At 41.9% G+C, this 16,606-nt stretch overlaps 1 protein-coding gene across 6 annotated transcripts in view; it reads right to left on the bottom strand.

Annotated features, from left to right (window-relative positions):
- Positions 1-16,606, bottom strand: part of ELP1 (elongator acetyltransferase complex subunit 1) — a 68,115-nt gene that overhangs the window by 41,222 nt on the left and 10,287 nt on the right. For all 6 annotated transcript variants that reach the window (XM_032164811.2, XM_032164809.2, XM_058444764.1 and 3 more), the window contains 7 exons: positions 15,554-15,639; positions 10,292-10,388; positions 9,852-9,942; positions 8,287-8,410; positions 6,946-7,039; positions 2,977-3,207; positions 1,717-1,887 (listed from right to left, as the gene is read on the bottom strand). In XM_032164811.2, the coding sequence (XP_032020702.1) occupies positions 1,717-1,887; positions 2,977-3,207; positions 6,946-7,039; positions 8,287-8,410; positions 9,852-9,942; positions 10,292-10,388; positions 15,554-15,639 (894 nt within the window). The remainder of the gene's footprint in view (positions 1-1,716; positions 1,888-2,976; positions 3,208-6,945; positions 7,040-8,286; positions 8,411-9,851; positions 9,943-10,291; positions 10,389-15,553; positions 15,640-16,606) is intronic.

The following is a 16,606-nucleotide window of genomic DNA, read 5'->3' on the forward strand; positions in this document are numbered from 1 at the left end:
GCAAAGTACAACTCGTTTTCTAGTACAACAAGCCAAGTACTAGAAAAAAGCCTGGCATATAATAAACAATCAAGAAACAATGAGGGGGAAAAAGGAGTGATACTCAGGATGCATCAAACACCATCTTTAAAAACTGTGGCAACGAACTTGTCTCCACACCACTCAAACGTCTACCACTTGGCTCCAAGTTCTTAATTTCCCTTCCACTTGGGCACTGAGCCCTGACCTGTTCCAGTCCAACATCTCCTTTTCCAGATGCTCTTATATCCAAACTCTCCCCAGTGGGCTCTTTAACTTCTCAGGGTTTTTAGTTCATGGATTTGTTATGATCTTTCTCTTCTTTCCATTTCTATGAACACTGCCCTGGCTCAAGCTCTAGCTAGCTCCTGCCTGGACACTTAACAACAGCTTCTCCTAACTAGAATCTCTGCCTCTAGGTGCCCCGACCTATGGCCAACCCCACATATTGATGCCGAACAATCTTTCAAAAGTGAAGCTCTCAACCTGTCCTATCTCATCACAGGGAGTTTTCTCTCAAGTAAAATGAATGCAGCGTGGTACAGGGTTTCATTCTGAGGAGATAAAAATGTCCTAAAATTGATCGTGGTGATGGCTGTACAACTCTGTGAATATATATATATACACATATATATATATATACACACACACATATATATATTCATACACACACATATAAACCACTGAATGATGAATGATATAAATCTATTTTTTAAGTGAATGCAGAACAAAACATCCCATACATTGTAAAGTGACACATAAACTCATTAGCATCATACAGTTAAGTCCCACAAAAGCTTACTTTACATCTGATGCTTTTTGCCTTGACAATGAACATATTTGCACTTTTTTTAAAGCTATTTTTAAAAGTTTAAGGAGGACTGTAACAGCATTTTACACACTGAAATTATAATCAGAGAAACTGGTGACATATCCAGATAGGATTCATGTACACAGTGGGGTGCTGACTTAACAGAAAAGCTGATATGAAAGTAAGGAATTCCCATTTAAATTAATTAATTTTGATTATTCTCTCTTGGCAACTATCTAGCTTTTTCTGAGAATTCAAATGATATCTGAAAACAAGGCTACCACTGCCATATGCCAGCAGAATTTATGACATAACCACAGACCTCACAAGTAAAAACAAATTTCAGATTCTCCAGCACATCAGGAAAGTAATGAAGAACTGACAGCAATGGGGCTGTGGCAGGACAAGTTAGATTAGGAGCTAGAACACCTGTGTTGAGGTCCTTGTCCATTCTTGTTCAAACAAATTACAAAACCTCTGACACTGTGTTCCCTCATCTATAAAAGTGGAAAACCCCATCTCTGACACAGCTACTAGGAGGGATGAGATCAACTGAAAATATGTGTAAGGGCAATGAAAATAGTGAAACATGTTAACAATGTACAACATACTACGTTATTTCCAGAGTTCAATGTTATTCTTAAATAACTGACCCTTCAAGTTCAGTAAGGGAAAAGGTATGGCTCATACAAACCAGTGTAGGATTAAAAAAAACACAAAAACAAAAACCCAAGCCAATTAAATATCACAATGATAATGATATCAACTGCAGACTTCAAAATTTTGAGAAACACTAGACCTATGGCAATACCAAACTATAATTTGCTTTTATGTAGGAGTAGAAGGGACTTGATTCAGAACATCTTTGTAAAAGTTTTATAACATACCACATCTATAAACAGAAATCTCGTTACTGGCATCTAGAACAGCAAGGTCATTACTCCTTTGAGGGTGTGCAAAGAATGTGACTTGATTCACAGGGTGTGGGAACAGCAGTTGGTAGGTGCACATGGGAGGCGGAACCACAGTCTGCCGGAAGACTGTCACCAATACCCTATCTGCAGTAAAAAAGAAAGAAGAGGATTAGACACAGGGATATTCAATTTGTAAGATAAGCCATCTGAACATCACAGCATATCTAAACAATAATGGCAATTCACAAAAAAAATAACTTTCAATGTTTTTCTCATGAACAAGTTTAAAAACAGTGTGGGATGGGGAAATGTCATGGGTTCTGTCTATAATTGGCCATTATCACCTCCAGGCCTACAGTAGTCCATCTCAGAACCTGGAGTTTCAGGTGCCAGGGACTAAGGCAGAAAGGCCAAGAGGTCAGACCTCTAGCTTTAAACCTGGGCCTGCAACCAAGCCACACCAAACCAAGGGAATTAATACCTTCAAAATCCTTAAAGCACTTTCCTATGTGCGGATTTGGTAATAAGGCAGATCTGATTAAGTTCTCTATACGGAACACACGAGTATAAAATCAGTATTACATAGAATATTACACATAATATGAATTAATATACCACCTCACATTACAATCTTAGAAGCCAGTGTTCCCTTTTATTATCAGCAACAAAACTATTCATTAAGGTGACTACTTCACTCCTCAATCTTGCCCTCCCCACCCCACCCCCTAAAAAACCTTCTATCTAATTATAAAATATCAACCTAATCTTCATATTAGGCAAACGTCTACGCATGAACTGAACATACTGGAGAGGTATATATCAGCAAGCATTTATATCAGGAAACAAGGCAACACAAGTGGGGTGGTACAAGGATCAATTATAAATCTGTGTCAGGGCAAACAGATAAGGCTAACACACCCAATCCCACAAGACTCTACTGTTGTCGTCCTCTCTACCTAGAGTCAAAGTTTTCAGTGCCTTCAAAGGCCAAGCAAGTAAATGTGTGAAGGCCACAGAGGCAGTATAACAGGAAACTGGGGTGGGGAGGGGGGACGATGGTTCTCAGGAGAGAATATACCCCACCTTATACCCCATTCAATAAAAAATCAAACAAGTAACCCAAACAGCCAAAACAAATAAAGATTCCCCACTGTTCCAGTCAAACCACCACATCTGCAGGCCCTAGGCTCAGGACCCCTTGCAGGCTCATGGACACACTTCCCAGCAGCTTACTTCCATCAATGACAGCCACATTGGACAAGTCACTTGAATTATCTCCCACGCTCCGGTCAGTCGTCCAGCGCCAATCATAAGCGAGGTAATGCCAGCCCTGACAGAGAACATGCAGCCGGTATGGGGTCACAGGGTCCCACATCAGAGATACAATCTTGCTCTTCCCACAGGTGCTGAAGGATAAACTTTGCTTGAGATACCAGTGATAGTTTCCAACAGTCCAGAGCTGAACTGCAAGGGAAAATGAAAAGAAAGCCATTAGAGGCTGGGAAGCAGACTTCATCCCACTTGCCAGAGGGGTTCAAGGGCAATCTTTTCTTTTTCAAAGGACCCTTCCTGCTCAGCCTCGTCTCTAAAATAAGAACAATAATAATTGCCAAAAAATAGCTTTCCATGCAGATAAAATGTCAAGAATCAATCAGGTCAGAAATACATGTTTATTTTCTTGGTTTTTTTCTATTTTTAACTTTTATTCATATGCTTATTTTCCTTTTTTTTTTTGACACAGAGTCTCGCTCTGTCGCCCAGGCTGGAGTGCAGTGGCGCAATCTCAGCTCACTGCAAGCTCTATCTCCCAGGTTCACGCCATTCTCCTGCCTCAGGCTCTCGAGTAGCTAGGACTACAGGTGCCCGCCACCACGTCTGGCTAATTTTTTTATTTTTTTTTTATTTTTAGTAGAAACATGGTTTCACCGTGTTAGCCAGGATGGTCTCCATCTCCTGACCTCGAGATCCGCCTGCCTCGGCCTCCCAAAGTGCCGAGATTACAGGTGTGAGCCACCGTGCCTGGCCCATATGTTTATTTTCAACTTTACTTCCAAACTCTATGATCACGATGGAAGGCTACTAGGACAAAGCATTCTTTCAGTGGGTTTTCTCATGAAGATTTAGGAAGAAGATAACCTGACAATTAGATTAAAAGTATTAAAACACTCAATCCAAGATCTAGACTAGCATCATTGTGTTGTATTGGGCTTAAGATGCTTATTTTCTTTCAGGTGCTTTGCAAGCACTTATGTTCAAGGCTATCTGGGTATTAACCCTGATTCAGCTGCCCAAAGAAGATAAGCATGCAATTATCCTTCCAACGTCTATTAAGCAAGCACGACTTAATCATGCCAAAACCAACCTTTACTAAACAGATGACATATAAATTAAGACCTTAGTTATATTAGGAATTATAGTTATATTAAGAAATATTATTTATATTAAGGATTTTCTCAATCTCCTTGCCCACTAATGCTTAATTAGTGATCACAGCAAACATAACCTAGTCTCAAACCGCATTATTACAACACTTTGAAGTTAGACCACATGCTGATGTTCTGTGAGCACAGATGTTATGGCTGTTCTTGTGCAATGTGTGTGTGTGTGTGTAGATATATATATATATATATCTACACACACACACACACACGTTTTTGAGATGGAGTCTCACTCTGTCACCCAGGCTGGAGTGCAGTGGCCCAATCTCGGCTCACGGCAACCTCTGCCTCCCAGTTCCAGCGATTCCCCTGTCTCAGCCTCCCGAGTAGCTAGGACTACAGGCACGCACCACCATGCCGGACTAATTTTTGCATTTTTAGTAGAGACGGGGTTTCACCCTGTGCAATATTTTTATGCTCAGCATATCACAGTGCCAACCCTTGACACACTGGTTAATCGGTGGTTCTCAACTGTGGCTGTTTAAAATCACTTGGGAGCTTTTGGCTTTTAATTAAATACTTATGTATAATCCCCATTCCAACACACTGAACTGAACTCTTGAGATGAAGCCTGAATATCATTTTTTTTCTAAAGGTGTGGCCAGGGTTAAGAACTATTATGTTGAATAATGAGTTTCTTAACATTTCAGTTAAAAGGGTTCTACTGAGGCCGGGCACGGTGGCTCATGCCTGTAATCCCAACACTTTGGGAGGCCGAGACGGGCAGATCATGAGGTCAGGAGATCGAGACCATCCTGGCTAACATGGTGAAACCCCGCCTCTACTAAAAAGACAAAAAATTAGCCAGGCGTGGTGGCAGGCGCCTGTAGTCCCAGCTACTCGGGAAGCTGAGGCAGGAGAATGGCGTGAACCCGAGAGGCAGAGCTTGCAGTGAGCCGAGATCGCGCCACTGCACTCCAGCCTGGGAGACAGAGACAGACTCCGTCTCAAAAAAAAAAAAAAAAAAAAAGAGGGTTCTACTGATTAAAGAGTTTGAAAGCTACTTAGAAAATAATCAAGTAAAAAGATTTATGAACAAAAATGTCCGTGCATTGCTGTTTAAAATAATGAGAAATTACAAAACTGTAAATGTCTAACAGCATGAGATTTAATGAACGAGAATAAACAAGTATTATATAGCAATTTAAAATGATGCAGATGGATCATGGATCACACCTACACTTTTTTTTTGTTTTGTTTTGAGACAGTCTCATTCTGTGGCCAAGGCTGGAGTGCAGTGGTGCGATCTCCATTCACTGCAAGCTCCGCCTACTCTGGGCTCACGCCATTCTCCTGCCTCAGCCTCCAGAGTAGCTGGGACTACAGGTGCCTGCCACCACGCCCAGCTAATTTTTTGCATTTTTAGTAGAGACAGGGTTACACCATGTTAGCCAGGATGGTCTCGATTTCCTGACCTCGTGATCCGCCTGCCTCGGCCTCCCAAAGTGCTGGGCCCCCAAAGTGCATGAGCCACCGCGCCTGGCCCATACCTACTACACTTTTAACAAAAACAAGATCATAGCTATACTGAGATATATACATGAAAAATCTAAAAGACAAGAAAATTTGAATAGTGATTATTACGGAGTGGTAGAACTACGAGATTTCTTTTTTTCTCATCTTATTTTCTAACATTTTCAAGTATTATTTAATACTTAAAACCACACACTTACACATTTTAAAAGCTATAAAAAATATTCTTACTTTTACACTTAATCTAAATCTTCTTTCACGTCCACAGAATTCGTCTGGTTAGTGTTTTTTCTGTGGTAATACCATCCACCAGGAAAAGCACGTGATGACTTACAACAGTTAATTTTATTGTGTCAACTTGGCTAGGCTATGGCGCCCAGCTGTCTGCTGAAACTCCAGATGTTGCTGTGAAGGTATTCTGTACATGTGATTAATATTTATAATCGGCTGACTGTAAGGAAAGCAGATTATTCTCCATAATGTGGGAGGGTCCCATTCATTCAGTTGAAGACCTTAAAAGCAAAAACTGACGCTTCGCAGAAAAGAAGAAATTCTGCCTTAAGGCTGTAACAGAAATCCTCCCTAAGTTTCCAGCCTGCCTTACAGATTTCATACTCAAGCCTGCAACATCAATTCTTACCTGAATTTCCAGCCTGCCAACCTGCCACACAAATTTCAAACTTGCCATCCCCTACATTAGCCAATCTTTTAAAGTAAATCTATCCACACTCTATTACTCTCTCTCCCTCCCTCCCCACCCTATTCCCCCTCTCACCGTCTCTCTATATAAGTACAGTTGACCCTTGAACAACACAGGCTTGAACTGCACAGGTCCATTTATATTCGTATTTTCTTCAATGAATACAGTCGGCCCTTCATATTGTGGATTCTATATCCGCAACCGAACGCACATCAAAAATATGGTACTTGAGGAATGCAAAACCCAAGTATACAAAAGGCTGACTTTTTGTATCTGAGTGTTCTGCAGGGCTGACTGCAGGACTTGACCACGTGTGGATTTTGGTGTCCATGGGCAATCCTAGAACTAATCCCCCGAGAATACTGAGGGATGAATTATATATATGTATTAGTTCTGTTTCTCTAGAGAACCCCAATACATGACTGAAATCCATAATCAATCAAAATCTAACCACCCCCGTCTCCATCTACCCACTTCAGCATCTTGGATTCTACTAAGGTACTAAGTAGAAGGGATGAAGGAAATCCCATACCTGTCTACTTTCAACTACGTTTTATGGGGCAGAAGGCTGGGGTACTACAGCTATCTTACCATAGGTTTTCGGAATGGAGCTTTCTTCTCTCTGAAGGTCTTCCAGCCAAACTGCAAGCACTGAGGAATCTGCATTCCAGAGCAAGTCATTTACCTAGAAGGGAAAAAAGATCTGTCATTGGCTTTCAGTTATGGATTTACTTCCAAATCTTTATAATAGCTGTATTTCCTCTCTCAAATCAAATAATCCCACTACCTGAGCTCATCCCTAACTGTAAATCACTAACCTACAGAGGCATTAAACAAATCTGTAAAATATGTCATTATTATGTAGAGGACTTAAAAAAAAGAAATACATTATGCTTAAAGATTAAAAGAGACTTAAGAAACTTAACCAAATACAAGGTGACATTTTTAGACAATCAGAGAAATTTGAATATGGACTAGGTGTTAGACAACACTGAGGTAAGATGTAATAATGGAATTATGGTTATGTAAAGAAAAATGTCCTTAACTGTTAGAAATAAATATTGAAAATATGATTTCTAGAATTAAAACTCCAGGAAATAAAAATATATGTAAGTATATGTATGTATAGGCCAAAGAGTTGCCGACAGATGAAAATAGTTTTGCAAAATGTTGGTATCTACTGAAAGTGAGTAATAGTTACACGGGAGTTCATTAAACTCGTCTCTCAAGATGTTTAAAATTTTACAGAGAGATACCATTTCATGTGTTCTCACTTCAGCAAGGATCTTAACGGTATACAAACCGCTTAACATTTAAATGTTATAAATGAAAAACATCTTCATTACTGGAAAAATTATGCTTTTGTCAAAATAAACAACAAAAGCTAGCATTTTTATTTCCTACTTCTGTTTTATCTAAGGTGGGGAGGAAATGCTATTATTTGCAAAATCACTGGAAAAACAATATATCTTTTATTAAAAAAATCAGTTCTAGGAAGCCATCATTTTTATTACTATTTACTCTAAAGCTTCTATTTATATATCCGTAGCAAATATAAATCCCCTCTATAGGCCAGGCGCGGTGGCTCACGCCTGTAATCCCAGCACTTTGGGAGGTGGAGGCGGGTGGATCACCTGAGGTCAGGGGTTTGAGACCAGCCTGACCAACACGGAGAAACCCTGTCTCTACTAAAAATACAAAATTAGCTGGCTGTGGTGGCGCATGCCTGTAATCCCAGCTACTCGGGAGGCTGAGGCAGGAGAATCACTTGAACCTGAGAGGCGGAGGTTGTGGTGAGCCGAGATTGCACCATCGCACTCCAACCTGGGCAACAAGAATGAAACTCCATCTCAAAAAAAAAAAAAAAAAAATTCCCTCTATAGCTGTGGAAAGTCCTCTACATTTGAGGGCAAAACAAACTCAGGCACTTACCTTAACCTCATCTTTAAGGAAGGGAAGTGTAAAGTGTCCATGAAGGAGTCCATTTTTCTCAAAAAACACAATATCCTGCTGGTTGGGTTTATCTTGTGTAGATGCAATCAAACTGCCTGAGGGTCTTAAAGCAAACTCAGAGTGTTACAACATCCAAAGCTCACCTAACTAAAGAATAGATAAAATCCAGAAGAGTTTTTTTTTTTCCAGCAAACATGAATGAAGGAATGAACGAATTAATGAATATCTTTCTCCAAGGAAGTTTTAAATCCCATGTGTCCCTTGTCTCTTGGCAAGCGGTTCACCCCATTGTGGGACTGTACTTGCCCAGAGGAAAGAGTGCCTTTTCTTATTTTACACAGAGGCTCCATTTGCCCACAAAGCCTTACATATTTACACTGCATTTGGATGACTTTAAAAATAATGGCCGGGCGCGGTGGCTCACGCTTGTAATCCCAGCACTTTGGGAGGCCGAGGCGGGCGGATCACGAGGTCAGGAGATCGAGACCACAGTGAAACCCCGTCTCTACTAAAAATACAAAAAAATTAGCCGGGCGTGGTGGCGGGCGCCTGTGGTCCCAGCTACTCGGAGAGGCTGAGGCAGGAGAATGGCGTGAACCCGGGAGGCGGAGCTTGCAGTGAGCCGAGATTGCGCCACTGCACTCCAGCCTGGGTGACAGAGCGAGACTCCGTCTCAAAAAAAAAAAAAAAAAAAAAATAAGTTATCTAAACCATTCCAGGTATAATGTCCTAAAAATCAAAATCTATTTCTCCTTCAATTATATGACTTCAGCAAATATTCTATGCTCAGGTAGGTCTTTTTTAAGACTTCTCCAAATGTTGAAAACATCTTAATTACCTCATCTTATTCATATTTGTCTCTAGGGTTTTAATTCAAATATATTTCTCTTCTGCTCTTATATAATACCATTCAGATACTGGTGGGAAACAAGAGGTCTACATACAACAGGTATCACTGAAACAGAGGAGATACATCTTCTATCTAAAATCAGGCAGCCATATATGACAGGCAAATTATGACCTGCACAAGGGTACTGGGCCAAGGAGGAGAATGGAAGGAAAGAGGGGGGTCTGAATCCAGCCTGCATGCTCCTTGGCAAGCAGATCCTCTACTGTGGGAATTTAGTGCCAAGAAAGGAGGCTCTTTCCCTAATTTCCACAAAAGTTCCATCTGCCCCACAGAGCCTTGCAAACTGGGCCTTCCCTTCTAAACACCATTTTCTGCTCTGTACAATGGCTTCATATACACCCTGCCTTAAAACCACAGCCTTTTAGGAATTAGGAATGCAAAATATATGTGGCCTTGGAACGATGAAATCTGTGAAGAAGCCTAAAATCTAATATTCAAGTTGAATTCAGACTTCAGAGAACAAAAAAAAAAAAAAAGAAGAAGAAGAAACAAAGATAGATACAGGCTTATAACCAAATGAAGAAATGTAAAAATCCTTTTGTGTTACACAAACATCTGTATCATCTGTATCCATGTGTACCACCACCTCTACTCTGGTTCCAAGAATTTCTCTAAGGTTTCTTCTCTCACTCACTTCCAAGCCAGGGCTGGTCCCAGTCCTGCCACAGGCTCACTGGTTGACTGCAAAGCAAACTCTCGGTTCCACACTCTGACCTTCCGAGCCCCTGTGCGGGAGTGGAGACAAACACACACACATACACTTAGAACATTATGATAAAAGTTGTCAATTCAGAACTATTCAAACACCTTCCTTAGAAATAAAAACTGCCATGGTTTTACATAGCCAATTAGATTAATTTAGTTAAAAATTTGTGTCCACCAGGTAGGAGGGTCGACCAGATGGCCTCAAAGGACTCTTCCAATTCTTAACTCTAAACTCATTTCATATTTAAAGCATCACATCCTTGCCCCATATGTATAATACCCTACTCAAAGCAAAAGAAAGAAAATTTTCCTTAATTTTAATAAGATAAAATTTCTTTATTGTTGTTTAACTGCAATATATTTCCATACCTGTTTCTGGGCAAACAACACTCACAGCAAAAAACTGTCCATCCCCACGCCAGGTAACTTGTGGTCTATGGTCATCCCAGGGCAAAGCAGATTCATGCTAAAAAGGGGAAGAAACACCAATATTACTGGGGGACCTTAAGTATCCCAGAATCAAACAAGCCTCACACCACTAGATATAGATGTTTTATAAGAGGTTTAAGCTACTTTGAAAGCCCACCTATAGAATCAGAAACCATCCAAGGGTTGGTTCTTAGAACCCAGAAATCATCAAAAAAGAGAAAAAAATATAAAACAAACAAAATCCTCCTTTGGGCATAAAAAAAAAAAGTGGCCTCTGAGAACAGCAAAAGAGGAAAAGAGCTACAGATCTAGATCCTGAATATAATGAGCTAAGGAACCTATCAGGTAACTACAAGGAAACAAGTGTTCCGTTTGTCCAACAGGGTAGAGTTTTGTTTACATATTGTGCAAGCTTCACAACAGGGCACAGATGAGTTAAGATGTGAAGAAGGTGAATAGGGAGGAGCCACAGAGGTGGTAAAGGCAGCAGCAAACAATGACGAAAACATGGAAATGTTCTCATTCTGCAGCATGACAGGAAGAAACGTCTCCTCCAGGGCCACACGTATCTCAATCCTGAAGCCAATTCTACCAGGTGGGGACAGATGACCACCCGGGCATTCATCATCATATTCTATTAACAGCCTAAGAATTCTGCTAGTACTGTACTACAGTCTGCACAGTAGGGAATATATAGGTAGCCTAACAAAATTTATTCTCAATGAAACTGTCCTAGGGTATAGAAACCAAACCTCCTTTAGTGAAGGGTTAAGGCCTGAAATAGGCGTTATATGAAACAGAACTGGAAATAATTAAGGACAGAAAACGTAGATGGCAAGCAGGGTATTATTGAGTCATCTATTCTAGAAGAGTAGCTCATATTAATTTCTACATATAATTATGCTTCTATTTGTTCAGGCCCAACCCTTGGTATCCTCCTCAATTCCTCTCTCTCACCCACTTTTTTTTTTTTTTTTTTTTTAGACAGAGTCTAGCTTTATGGCCCAGGCTGGAGTGCAGTGGCACAATCTTGGCTCACTGCAACCTCTGCCTCCAGGGTACAAGCGATTCTACTGCCTTAACCTCTCAAGTAGCTGAGATTACAGGCATCTGCCACCATGCCTGGCTAATTTTTGTATTTTTAGTAGAGATGGGATTTCGCCATGTTGGACATGCTAGTCTTGAACTCCTGACCTCAGGTGCTCTGCCCACCTTGACCTCCCAAAGTGCTGGGATTATAGGCGTGAGCTGCTGTGCCCAGCTAAATGCAACCTCTTGAATCAGTGTTACTGGGCACTAGGAGAGCCCAGGCAGGGAATAGGCTGAGGGCTAGAACAACACAACTTAAAAAATCAAAGTAAATTATGCTCACATGAGTACTTGCGTCTGACTACTCCATGGATTTTTGTTTTCTTTTCTGAAGGGTAGCTGTGAACTTTCAAACCAAGACGAGGCCCTAGAAAGCCTTTAGAAAAAGTTCATGAAAAAAAGCTAGAGTAGTTTACTGGATAGTACATTAGATAATAGGATGCTCGTTTTTTTTCCCCCATTACCTGGATCATCCTATATCACTAATAAATCCTAATTTGGGCAATACTAGATAAGTCTTACTCTAGCAGGTACCAGTAGTAAAATGTCACCTTCTCCAGAGTTTAACAAAGTATGGAAAACTGTCTTATTCTCAATACTACCATAGATTCCCTTAAAGTACTATTTTTTAACACCTTTACTGGGATACAATTTACATATTATTAAGGTTCTGAAGCACACAATTCAATGTATTTTGGGTTTTTTTTGTTTAAACTCAGTGGTAAGAATCAATGTTTTTAAAGTATATTTACAAAGTTGAATAGCTATCACCATAATCTAAATTTTGAGCACTTTCATCCTCCCAAAAAGAAACCCCATATCCCTTAGCAGTCACTCCTTCCCCACCCCACCCCGCAGCCCTACGCAACCACTACTCTACTTTCTGCCTCTGTGAATTTGCCCCTTCTGGGCACTTCATACAAATGGGATAATGCTATATGTGATCTTTTATGACTGGCTTCTTTCACTTAGCATAATCTTTATGAGGTTTACTCATGTTATAACATGTATGAGTAAAGTGCTATTTTTAAATCGAAAATATATGGTCTTAGAAAGCTGTAGCATAATTTACCTGCTGCTTACAGCAAGAAAGAATATTCAAATTGCACCAACTATTTACTTGGTCAAGTTCCTGTTTAGTCAAGGATACCTTTTAAGTCCTTTTGCCAAAAAAAAAGAAAAATCACTTAAAAATCAGGGGGACATGAAAACCACTTGTCCAAAGCTGGGCAGTTGTAGTGGATCACCCCCAAAGAAGCAAGGTTGTGTCTGAGAGTACTTACTCTATGTTTCTGCCCTCTAATAATCCTTTACTGTTCTAATAATAGCTTTCAGAATGTTAAATTAGACCCACTATACATATTTTACTCACAACAGTTGTTTTGAAATAAAAACTACGCTTAAAAAAAAGTTTCAAAAGTTATTTGTCTACTAAAATAAAAGCAGCAACTAACATTTGAGTGCCTACGCTGTGCTGATGCTATGGTAGCTGTTTTATATATGTTATTACCTGCCCATCTCAACCCTTGTAAGGAGACATTATGTTGTCCACTTTACAGAGAATACTGAGGCTCAGAAACATTGGGAAACTTCCCTGTCAAGGTCTCACAGCTTCTAAATGTTATAAGGATAATGTAATCTGTACTTTTCTAACAGAGATCTATACTGCCCCTGGGGGTACTTGGCAGTGTGCCAGAGGGTAAATATGGCACATCTTCTTGAGGCATTAATTTTACTCAAGGGTAATTTCAATTCGTATTTTTAAAAAATATTCATATTGTATAAATTAAAAATACAAGAGTTTAAATGAATTTAATGTGACATGGACCCTACTTCCCCAGGTGCCCCAAGAGTTTGCACTCGTCTTGCGTCCACACACCTGTGCCTTCAGGGGCTGCCTATATTAGAAGATTAAGAAGTACTACTTTGAGTCATCAAGACATCATTATATGGTCTTTAGAATTTTCTTTTTTTTTTTTTTTCATTTATTTATTTATTTTAGAGATGAGGTCTCACTCTATTGCCCTGGCTGGAGTACAGGTGCAAGCCACAGTGCCTAGCTTCTTTCATGTCTTTTTTTTTTTTTTACTTGTTCTTTTTTCCTTAGTATTTATTGATCATTCTTGGGTGTTTCTCGGAGAGGTGGATGTGGCAGGGTCATAGGATAATAGTGGAGAGAAGGTCAGCAGATAAACACGTGAACAAAGGTCTCTGGCTTTCCTAGGCAGAGGTCCCTGCGACCTTCCGCAGTGTTTGTGTCCCTGGGTACTTGAGATTAGGGAGTGGTGATGACTCTTATCGAGCATGCTGCCTTCAAGCATCTGTTTAACAAAGCACATCTTGCACAGCCCTTAATCCATTTAACCCTGAGTTGACACAGCATGTTTCAGAGAGCACGGGGTTGGGGGTAAGGTTATAGATTAACAGCATCCCAAGGCAGAAGAATTTTTCTTAGTACAGAACAAAACGGAGTCTCCTATGTCTACTTCTTTCTACACAGACACAGTAACAATCTGATCTCTCTTTTCCCCACATTTCCCCCTTTTCTTTTCGACAAAACCGCCATCGTCATCATGGCCCGTTCTCGATGGTCGCTGTCTCTTCGGAGCTGTTGTGTACACCTGCAGAAAGGCTGTCACTTCACACTTGGAAAGTTGCACAGCGGCCAGGCAGAGGCGCTCCTCACTTCCCAGATGGGGTGGCGGCTGGGCAGAGGCGCTCCCCACATCCCAGACGGGGCGGCCGGGCAGAGGCGCTCCCCACTTCCCAGACGGGGCGGCCGGGCAGACGCGCTCCCCACTTCCCAGACGGGGCGGCCGGGCAGACGCGCTCCCCACTTCCCAGACAGGGCGGCCGGGCAGAGGTGCTCCTCACTTCCCAGACAGGGCGGCCGGGCAGAGGTGCTCCTCACTTCCTAGACGGGGCGGCCAGGCAGAGACGCTCTTCACATCCCAGACTGGGGGGGGGGTGGCCAGGCAGAGACGTTCCTCACTTCCTAGACAGGGTGGCGGCCAGGCAGAGGTGCTCCTCACTTCCTAGACGGGGTGGCGGCCGGGCAGAAACACTCCTCACTTCCTAGACGGGGTGGCCGCCGGGCAGAGGCACTCCTCACTTCCCAGACGGGGCGGTCGGGCAGAGGGGCTCCTCACATCCCAGACGATGGGCGTCCAGGCAGAGACGCTCCTCACTTCCTAGACGGGGTGGCAGCCGGGCAGAGGGTGTAATCTTAGCACTTTTGGAGGCCAAGGCAGGCGGCTGGGAGGCGGAGGTTGTAGCGAGCCGAGATCACGCCACTGCATTCCAGCTTGGGCAACACTGAGCACTGAGTGAGTGAGACTCCGTCTGTAATCCCAGCACTTCGGGAGGCCGAGGCGGGCAGATCACTCGAAGTCAGGAGTTGGAGACCAGCCTGGCCAACGTGGCGAAACCATGTCTCCACCAAAAATACAAAAACCAGCCAGGTGTGGCGGCGCGTGCCTGCAATCCCAGGCACTCGGCAGGCTGAGGCAGGAGAATCACGGGAGCCTGAGGCAGGGAGGTTGCAGTGAGCCAAGATCACGCCACTACACTCCAGCCTGGGCAACAGAGGGAGACCGTCTCAAAAAGGAAGGAGGGAGGGAGGGAAGGAAGGAAGGAAGGAAGGAAGGAAGGAAGGAAGGAAGTCTTTAGAATTTTCTAATCTAGAAGTAAGGAAAAAAAGAGTTTCATCCAACAGAAAAAGAAAAATATCTAATATATACATATATGGGAAAAGTATGAGAACACACGTGAATGAAGGATGGCTGCTCTCTCTGGAGAGGAAGGGGAGGGATATCGGGATGGGATACACAAGGGGTTTCCTTTGTCTGTGATGTTTTATTTTTTAAACTGGGTGATGAATATTGGTTATAATTACTTGCTACCATGATAATAAATCACAAAGCAACTTGGCGACAACAAGGAAAAAAAGGATCTTTCTAGGGGGACTCATTTCCTGAAGGCTCTAGGCAGTTTTACTAAAGCAGAAGAGAACTGTTCATTACTGGCATCTAAGTGGACACAAAAGAGTTCCTGGTGGGTGGCAAACTTATATTTGTTCCAGTCAAGGCTCTTTATCCGTCAAACCAAACTTACCATTTGCATCTGAAAAGCTGCTTGTCTGCCTTCTGATCCATGGAACTGTGTCTCCTTCCTGCCCCATCCAACAGTGACAAACTTGCCTACAGAACAATTGGCAAGACAATCAATAAGCTGCATGAAATGAAACAAAAACAGTTTCACTGCTATTCTTCATGAAGTTAGTCATTGGCAATTACTCCGGTCCTCTAAGGCCTCTCAATAAATTGACCAGCAGTCCAGCAGTCAATATCTGAGAAAACTATGTTTCAGGCTGGGCATGGTGGCTCATGCCTATAGTCCCAACAGTTTGGGAGGCTGAGGCAGGAGGATCACTTGAGTCCAGGAGTTCGAGACCAGCCTGGGCAACATAGGGAGACCCCCATCTCTACAAAAAGTATACAAAATTAGCTGGACATAATGGCACACACCTGTGGTCCCAGCTACTCAAGAGACTAAGTACGAGGATCACTTGAACCCAGGAGTTCAAGGCTGCAGTGAGCCGTGATTGCACTATTGCACTCTCTAGCCTGGGTAACACAGTGAGACCCCCATCTCAGAACAAACAAATAAACAAAACCCGTTTCATATTATATGCAGCAGTGATTTTGAAGAATTTGAAATGCCCTTCCTTATTTTGGAAAGCATTTTACTGCCATCTTATATATTCCAAGTTTCTTTGATGACACAAGTCAGGTATCTCACCCTCACCTTATAAGTAAGAAGAATGAAACATGAAGAGTTTACAAAATATGTCCGGAACATAAAACCTCAAGATGAGAACTGGGAATAAAATTCTGATTGCAAGCTCCTCACTGGTGATAGAGGGGCTGTAGGTCACAAGACAGCTCCTCACATAGACTTAAGAGATTCAGCCCTCCCTAATGGTGGAGCCCAAAGTTAGAACACCTGCCTTCCAGGCTGACTGGGGTTCTTTCTAGACCACAATGCTTCTTTTACTTAAACTATAAAGGCAGAGTTGCTGAAACAACATAACCCTTTTGTTCCTGAAGGTAGGATCCATCCGCAAGAGGCACAATAAAGATGGTCCTGAAAGCATCACCCAATCCA

Source organism: Hylobates moloch, unplaced genomic scaffold (genome assembly GCF_009828535.3).
Source record: "Hylobates moloch isolate HMO894 unplaced genomic scaffold, HMol_V3 SCAFFOLD_10, whole genome shotgun sequence".
NCBI classification, from domain to species: domain Eukaryota; kingdom Metazoa; phylum Chordata; class Mammalia; order Primates; family Hylobatidae; genus Hylobates; species Hylobates moloch.